At 43.2% G+C, this 9303-nt stretch overlaps 1 protein-coding gene across 2 annotated transcripts in view; it reads left to right on the forward strand.

Moving 5' to 3' along the window:
* The window catches only part of STMP1 (short transmembrane mitochondrial protein 1), a 13908-nt gene extending 7107 nt beyond the window's left edge, over positions 1-6801 (forward strand). Inside the window, exons 1-3 of one of the 2 annotated variants that reach the window (XR_002825032.1) lie at positions 1231-3623; positions 4399-4452; positions 5917-6801. Coding sequence is in view for 1 of the 2 variants with exons in the window: in XM_023737145.1 (XP_023592913.1) it covers positions 4399-4452; positions 5917-5991 (129 nt within the window). In the remaining variant the exon portion in view is untranslated. Of the gene's footprint in view, positions 1-1230; positions 3624-4398; positions 4453-5916 lie in introns of those variants that run through there. The other variant, XM_023737145.1, reaches the window with a different exon arrangement.
* Positions 6802-9303: the final 2502 nt, after the last annotated feature.

Here is a 9303-nt window from a genome sequence, read left to right on the forward strand (position 1 = left end):
TAAGTTGAATATTTGAACCTGACTCTTTGAGAACAGGCAACCAGTTCAACTTGATTGATGCACCTTTTCTACAGTGCTATGGCTTTTTAATGAATGTCCCTATTCAATTTACTGGCTAAATTAAAGAACTGACAGCTTTTTTTGTTTTTTATTTTTTTCCCCTTGATTCTCTAAGGGAAATTATTGAATATAAACCCTAGCTTACCTCTTAAAAATGTTCTTCTCTGGGGTGGTAGTACAAGGGATGTACATTACATCCTCAGCTGATTTTCATGTTAATGTACTGTGGTACAATGGATCACTTTTATATGGCCTTTCTAGCCATGGTCTTGTAACTTCCACCGAAAGATTGGGTGGGACTGTGCAGATAAGGTCCTTGTGGCCCACCAAGGGGATTGAACAGCTTGCAGTAATACAAATAAGATGCATGGCTCCCTTATAGGGGAGGGACCATACATGTAAGGTGTATGGAACCCTAATGAGGGGATTGGTTAGTTTTGCCATCCCTCTAGGCTTAAAATGAGCCATTCCAGAGTCGGAAAAAGGGGACCTCACTACCACCAAGAAGCAGAAACAGGAGCAGCGAGTGTCCTTTGGACCCGGGGTCCCTGCACTGAGAACCTCCTAGACCCAGGAGACAGAGCTGTAACGCTGGAGATGGTGCAAGATGGCCAAAAGTGGCAGAGAAATAGTGGCAGCAGAACCAGGAGACTGGCGTGAGAGAGCTCAGTGGGCTTCCCAGCCTGTGGAGCAAGGTGGTTACAGTGGGTGTACCGACCCATGGATTGAGAAAGCTGAGTGCCTTTGGGGAGAAGGCTTCCTAGTGAAGTGGGATGCCTCTCGGCACTTGTCGACATAGCTAGGCTTGCTGACCCATGGAGCAAGAGAGCTGAGTGCCTTCGGGCCGAGGTGGGCCAAGGCTGTGTGGCAGAGTGGGATGCCTCCGGGCACTTATTGGTGGAGCTAAAGAGCTTTGTAACACTTGCCCGAGCAGGGCAGAGAGAGGCCTGCCTGTGGGCACAGCTGAGAAGAGGCTGTCCTGATCAAAGAACTGTATCCTGAGTCGTTCCTTATCCTAAATTGTAACCTGTTACTTCCCTAATGAGCCCCATAATTGTGAGTACGGTCTGTGAGCTCTTAATGGCCACTGCAACGAATTACCGAACCCAGCAGAAAAGTAGAATGCCGTAGGAGGGACGGCTATGTCAGAACTGGTAAAAATATTGGCGGGTGGAGGTGTATGTCTGACCTCCACCTCATAGCATTCAGCCTTGGACTGTTGATGCTGATAATGATTCTCCTCCCGCCTTGTAAAGTTGAATGAGGAGGTCAGACGCCCACACCATGCCATTCTTCCATGTACATAATGCGGATTTTATTACTTGAAGGAGTTGTTAAATACATTTGATAATGTTCTCCACACCAGGCCTTTAAGTGTTTAAAACTAAAACCAGTTGCCATGGAATCTGTCCCAACTCACGGCAACTCCACGTGTGTCAGAGCAGAACAGGGTTTTCAGTGGCTGATTTTTCAGAAGCAGATCACCAGGATTTTTTTCGAGGTGGCTGTGGGTGGACTTGAGCCTCTAACCTTTGGGTTAGCAGCCCCAAGCGCGTTAACAGTTTGCACCGCGCAGGGACTAAGAAAGACTAAGGCACAAAAGAAGGTGAATTGTTTTTTCCTTTCCCCTTGGAATGGAGAGAGCTTCTGACTGCTTCTCTAGCTGAAACTGAAATTGAGAAATAAAAGTTTATCTTTTATTCATGTTAGATAATGTGTTTTTTTGGCTTTCTTGTCGGTGTATAGCATTTCTCACCTCCGACCCGAGATCATTTTTAGGTGTCGTTTCGAATGCTAGTTATTGCTATATTTGGTAAACAAGATTATTTTTAGATTTTTTAAACCCTTGACAGTAAATATAAAATGGTTCAGATTCGGTGTCATAACTTGGGTTTGGGTGTGTAGTTTGGGAAAATGGAATTTGATGAGTCATATTTGAGACTTCTCAGGTAGTGTTCACTTTGGGTTACTGCCAGGAGCCATCCCGAAATAAAAATTGTAGCTTAAAAAACAAAAGAAAACTGTAGCTTTTTTTTGCTGAGCTTCATACATAACAACTTTTTGATTGGGGGAGGGGGAGGGGTTTGAGCTAATTGTCAGAGGAGTCAGGTTGCTATGGAGTTCGCTTTTTATTTTATTTTTTTTAAGACTTAGAGCTTTTTTATATTAATAGGCAAAATGTTGTGCATATCCTGCTCACATGTATCCATACATAAAAAAGTCAGCTGACAATGTACAGGGTAGTGGGAAATCTGCACAGAGCCAACCATTTATCAGCATGCCATCACTTCCCACTTCTGACATTTCCATTCTTTTCAAACATTTGTCCAGTCTGGAAACCTTTGAGGCAGTCTTTGATTTCCACAGTTTTATCCCGTGGAACTGACATTTTACCAAATCTTACTGATTTCTTTATAACAGCATAATTGAGATATAATTCACATACCACACAATTCATCCATTTAAAGTGTACAATTCAGTGGTTTCAGCATGTTCACAGAGCTGTGAAACCATCACCACTGTCTCATTTTGGACCATTTTCATGACTCCCCCAAAAGAAACCCTTACCCGTTCCCCTAGGCATTATTCCCCTCTCCCCCGAGCCCTGGGCACTCATTAACCTATTTTCTGTCTCCATGGATTTGTCTCTTCTGGACATTTCATACACATGGAATCAAATGTGGCCTTTTGTGACTGGCTTCTTCCACTTAGCATGTTTTCAGGGTTCATCCATGTTATAGTATGAATCAGTATTTAGTTCCTTTTTTTGTGGCTATGCCATGTTTATTTTGAGACACAAGGTAAGAATAGGAAGTAGAAACTAGGAACATTGTTAGTGTAATGCTTTATAAATTAGAAGGCTCAACTCGGCAAAGCTCCAGAGAGGTTAAGTGTCTTGCCCAGAGACATAGAGCTAGGTATATACTGGGAGAACCAGAACTGTAGTTGATTTTTACTGAAATTTTTCCAGTCCCATGTTCTTTCTGCTAGGTATTAGAGCTAATATTCTCAGCTAATTTTCTCTCCTCCTTAAAGCAAATATAATACTCTTTCTGGATTTGGGAAACCTGCTCTGTCTGCCTGGTTTCAGCCCACAGGAGTGAAAAAAATCATTCTGCTTCTTGGTAAAATACCACTTTGCAAGATGTGTTTGATTAATCAATTGATGAGAAAATGGACTTTGATTAGAGACTAGACTTTTATATTTCTTAATTACTAGCAATAAAGCAGCCTAAATTATGGCTTGTTGGGAAGCCTGGTGAGCTTAGTAAGGACCGCTGTGTGCCGTCCCTGTGTGCATTTCCATCTGGAAGGCGAGGCTGGGCCACAGCCCGCGGGGCTGATGCTCCGGGCACCACCCTGTGCTGTCCCAATCTTAACTCCTCTGCTCTGTGGGAGAAGGAGCAACACTGACTAAGCAAAACGAGGAGAAAACATCTGATGGTGGTTTCAGTTTACGAAGTTAGGCCTCCAGTTGGAGGTTCTTAATCGCTGAGAGAACAGCAGGGAATTATAGATCAGCTTTCCAACTTGAAGCTCCAGGAGCTTCGGCCTTACGCTCGGTAAGAAGGGTTTGACAATTTCATGAACCAGTTTTTGCTCAGGAAAAGAGCCACCCAATGGGGTAAACATCTATCATTCTCTGTCGTGTCTCTCTCTCTCGTCACCGTGGTAGGACCATGTTCCCTGGAGACTCCACACATGGCAGAGGGGTGGCTGCTGCCCTGTCAGCGGGGGGCACAGTTTCTTCTCCTTTTCTGTTGTCCTGTGTTCTAGCTTTTGCGTGTGTGTCTAATTTAGGCTGTCCTGGGGTCCCTCTTGTGAATGATCCTGGACAAGTCACTTCACCGTCCTGGCCTCAGGTTCCTCTCTTGAAATAGGGAGAGATTGAACTGCAAAAGTCCTTCATTCTCTAAGATCCTGTGATTTAATTGAGTACTTTTGATGTAGAGAGGGATAAACAATACCTGCATTATCCCATAACCAAAAAAAGATAGAAAGCAAATTGCTGCTTTGAATAACAAAACTCTGAACTTTGGCTTGGGTTTTTAGAACTTACAGTCAAGTATTACATGGCTTATGAGAGGACAGTCTAGAGTAGATTTGTCAGTGCCACCATTCTTACTTTTGGTTTACTGCTCTGGAATGACCTTTTTGTGGAAAGTATTTCTGTACTTGTTTTATAGAAGGAAAATGACCCTCCCATTCTGTAGAGCCCTAGACTGGACACCTCTAAGTGCTCTGAGCTCATTATAAGACTGCTGTGTATGTAGTTTCGTTTGGGATCGGACACAGAACTCCTTCTCCAGGGTAACTCCTCCTCTTCTGTTCTTTCAGCTTGGATTTACTTTTGGCAACATCGTTGGAATGTATCTGGCTCAGAACTATGAAGTAAGTGGTTGTATCCATGTCCTTCTTGATCCCATGTAACTGTAATATGGTGACTTGTCTTTGTTGAGGTAAGGTGTGCCTTTCAGCATAAAGAAAGTCCATGGGTCTGAGGGAAGAGTCCTGAATTTTATAGAAAGGTTTTGTATTGTTTAAAAATACGTATGTAACTTCACCGAAGTGTCAGTCCTCCGTATCACCACAAGAGGGCAAAAGCCCACCAGTTTAGATGGTCTCAGGATGCTCCTAAGCTGGGTTTGTTAGCCTAGAGTAATAGTAATGTAGTTTCTTAAAGTTGTATGGAAAATCACATGACGAATGAGAATTTAAAAATGAACTCTAGCCCCCTGACCCAGTAGTAGCGATCACAGAGAACGTTGGAGGTGGATCTAGATAGGGCAGCACGTTTAGGGAGGACAGAGTTTTGTGAAGCAGGGTCTGTATTAGCCTCCCTTTATAGATGGGGAAGTTGAAACCAGGTGACACACTGCCCGAGAATAGGAATACTGGACGGGTGATACTTGTTCAGAGGGACAAGGAAGTGTGAGACGTACTAATTTATGATTTGTTTGGTGGGGAAGCCTTTACTGTGCCAAAGGGAATTCCTTTTGTCACCTGTACTTGAGTCAGATGGTTTTCTAGGCAGGGGCTTTATTAATTTACATGACACTTATTGTTTAGATGTACAGTTGTGACTTGGCAGTGGATTGGGGGTAAGTGGGAACATAAAAGCAGAAATTGGTATGTACTTCCTGGGAGGGAGCATACTAACTGACAGCCTCCGATATCCTTGTGATACAGTTACAAGGCTGACAGATACCACTGTGTAGCAGGTTGCTTTCAGAGGAAAATAAAAACTCATAAGCCCATTTATCTTTGGAGGAAGACAAACAGTAGAATACTGGTAATCCCCAATTTACAACGTATTCGAGTTCTGATGAACCGCGCTTAAGACGGTGTTTTATTTTTATTTTTTTTGGTAATCTTATCATTAGTAATATGTACTACATACAATGTTGTAGCAGAGAATTTGCTGATATTATTATTCTCAGCTGTTCCCTTACAGGTGTTCGTTGTTAGGATTTACTCATCAAAACATTGCTGTATAGCAGGCTGTGGCCTGGTCTGCGATGAAGACTGTGTTGGTGTCGGGTAGGGAGTTGTGACAGATAGAAAGTTGGGCAATGTTAGCTCTAACGACATGTGACAATTGAACTGCGCACGTGCCCGACAGCCGTTACAACTCTGACTTCATTGTTACGACACCGATGCTGAAAAATAAAGATTGGGTTTATGAAGATACTGGTAACAAAAGGCAATAATAATGAAAACTAAAAAAAAAAGAGGTATTCAACTTACATCAGAACCAACTTACAACAGAGTCGTCAGAACGGAATCCTGTTGTAAGTCAAGAACTACCTGTATTAGGTAGATGCAAAATTATCATCATCTTTTTTCTTTTTAAAGATTCCAAACCTGGCCAAAAAACTTGAAGAAATTAAGAAGGACTTGGAGGCCAAGAAGAAGCCACCTAGCTCATGAGGTGACTCCACTGTCCGTGGATACACCGATCGGACCGTCCTTGAAGGTCTTCTCACCTTTGAACCAAAGGCTCCTGTTCCCATCACAGCCTCGCCAGATTCTTTGATAGACCCTGAGTTGCCTTAGAGCAAAAATGGGGTCACCAGTTAAGAGCGCCCCATACCTTCCCCACATCCTCACTTCTCCCCACCCTTCTTCCAGCTGCTTGGGAGACCCTAAGACTGGATTATGGTGCTAGATCAGTAAACGCGATCTTCAGTTAGTAGCCTCCTCTTTGTTCTTTGGAATTTCTACTACCTTTTTCAAAAGAAAACTTGATGAGGTTTATAAAGCTGATCAGATACAAATAATGCTAATTTCACAGTTACAGCAGTTATAATAGGTGCTTGGTAACCCTTTGGTAATAAATGATGTTGTTTCAAAGTAATTAAAATTACTATCTGGAAGCTGGTTTCTAATGCATTACCCATTTATTTTCTTCTGTGGTTAGGCAGCTCCATGTTTGCTCATTTAAGCAGTAAATCAATTTACCATTCACTAACTGAGTAACTATATTCTGAGAATGTTGTTAGAATCTGGGGAATTAAAAATACATAAAGCCGTGGTCCTCATCCTCAGTGGAGTTCAGTCTGTTGATCTGGCTCTTGTGCCTCAAAAGAATCATGCTCAGGGTGAGGTATTACAAGTGCATTTGATGTTACTTGATGAGAAAATGAGAAGTTGTAAGGGAAATTTTAGGCCCTTTCACACTGTTAAAAAATACGTATTTACATAATAACTTTAGAGAGAATCTCATAAGGAAAATATGGCCCAAATATATAATGAAATCAATACCTCAAGAAGGAGTTCTGCTTCTCTCTGCAATTTATGTTTTTTCCTGCAATCGGAAATGACCCTTGCAGTTTGTCAAATGTATAATCAGTCTGTATTTTCTTTAAATAAATTGAAAAAAAGTTTGAATAGGTAACTTTTTCCAGGAGTCAAGATACAAAAGCGATTTAGTGAAAAGGGCCTCTCCCACCCCTGTCCTGAGCTTCTTGTTTCTCTCCTCAGAGGCGATCACTCTTACCAGTTTCCTGTATTCTCTAGAAAGATTCTGTGCGTGAACAGATACACGTGTGGGTACGTGGGTATTTCTACACAAATGGCAACAACCATACATCGACGTCTGTCCCTGCCCCTTTTTTTTAAATGATGCTTAGTCCGTATTATTATGTAAGGAACAGGGAACTTCATCTGTTTTTACTGCATAAGATTCTCTGGAATGGATATTCCATAATTTAAATAATAATCTCGTGAACATTTACGCTGTGTTTTGCTGTTACTGTGATAACCTTGAACCTGTCATTGCTCCAGTCTGTGCAGCTTATGTATCTGTAGGATAGTCCGAGAAGTGCAGTCTGCACAAGTGTAGCCAACATCTCATCTCATTGGGTGTTTTGTTTCAGAGGGCTTGTTGGACGACTTCACTGAGAATACTTTTCTGAAGACATTTTAGCAGAATCAGCAAGCTGCAAAAATTGTTGAGAGACACTTGTTTTCATAGTGATATCACAGATACTGTATGTGATTAGAAAATAAAGTGACTGCTTCCTTTTGATGAGCTGTCTGCCTGATCTCATGCATGGAGAACAGCTTTATCCCTGTCCAGGTGGTCCTTGTGTGAGACGGACTGTCTCGTGTGAGACAAACTCGTTTGGCTGCTCCCTGGCAGAGCGGTCACGGGCATTCAGCTCATTTGCTGTGTAAGCTGTAGACATCATACCTATCTCACAGGGTGTTCATGAGAAATACCCAAGATAATGTATGTGCTGCATTGCACAGCGCTTTGCACATTGTCCGATGAATAGTGGCTGTCAGTCCACACATGCTGCTTTCAGCCAGAATATGTTTGTATTTCTGCAGCTGCTTTTGGAACCAATTTATGAACCGTGCAGAATTCCTCATTATTCTGTAGTCACCCTTTGTTGTGAGGAAAATTTGCAATGTGCGCCTCATACTGCCTGGCTCATGAGATTTGATCTTGAATGATATGTTAGTCTTCTAGTGCTGCTGTAACAGAAATACCACAAGTGGATGGCTTTAACAAATTTATTCTCTCACAGTTTAGGAGGCTAGAAGTCCGAATTCAGGCTGCCAGCTCCAGGAGAAGGCTTTCTGTTGCCGTCCAGTTGATTTTGACTCAGCAACCCTATAGGACAGAGTAGAACTGCCCCATAGGGTTTCCAAGGAGGGGCTGGTGGATTTGAACTGTTGACCTTTTAGTTAGCAGCCTGAACTCTTAACCGCCGCGCCACCAGGGCTCCATTATAACCATAGTTATACCCAAACCCACTGTCACTGAGTTGAATCTGACTCAGCAACCCAATGGGACAGAGTACAGCTGCCCCATAGGGTTTCCAAGACTGATCTTTAGGGAAGGAGACTGCCACATCTTTCTCCTTCAGAAAGGCTGGTGGGTTCGAACTGCTGACCTTTTGATTTACAGCCGAGCGCTTGATCACTGTGCCACCAGGACTCCTCCACCATAGGTATAACCCATTGCCATCTAGTTGATTCCGACTCACAGCAACCCTATAGGACAGAGTAGAACTGCCCCATAGGGTTTCCAAGGAGTGGATGGTGGATTCGAACTGCTGATGTTTTGGTTAGCAGCCAAGCTCTTAACCACTGTGCCATCAGGGCTCCAACCATAGGTATAAAAACCCACTGCCGTTGAGTCGATTCCGACTCATAGTGACGCTATAGGACAGAGTAGAACTGCCCCATAGAGTTTCCAAGGAGCACCTGGTGGATTCAAACTGCCGACCTTTTGGTTAGCAGCCGTAGCAATTAACCACTACGCCACCAGGGTTTTCAAATCATAGGTATAGGGGTTAGTATTTACAGCACAGGTTTTTGGGGTACACAGTTCAATCCATAACACTCCTGCAGCAGGGAAGGGGCTGGGAGTTCTCAGGTAAGGTGCTCTGAGGAACCCAGGTCCGTCATAGGTGTGGGATGTGGTTGAGAGTCTGTGGTGATAGGGGAACGGAGTGGCGGCGGCTGTGACCATGGCCCCGCGGCTCTTCCTTCCCTGGGCATTTTGTGGGGACCCTCGCCTCACAAACAGCGGGCGATGGCAAGGAGCCCTGCAAGAGATACCCTTTTTTCCCCTTTAAAAAAAAATTGAAAGAAACAACTGTTGATAGGATTTAAGAAAATTTTTTGCCACACCTGACCATGAAAGGAAGGTTGGTTACTCGAATTACTTCTGAAGATTCCTCTGACGTAAAAAGGAAGACTCCGGGAGCGACACTGGGAATGTAAATA

This window comes from Trichechus manatus, unplaced genomic scaffold (assembly GCF_000243295.1).
Source record: "Trichechus manatus latirostris isolate Lorelei unplaced genomic scaffold, TriManLat1.0 scaffold00097, whole genome shotgun sequence".
In the NCBI taxonomy this organism is placed as follows: domain Eukaryota; kingdom Metazoa; phylum Chordata; class Mammalia; order Sirenia; family Trichechidae; genus Trichechus; species Trichechus manatus.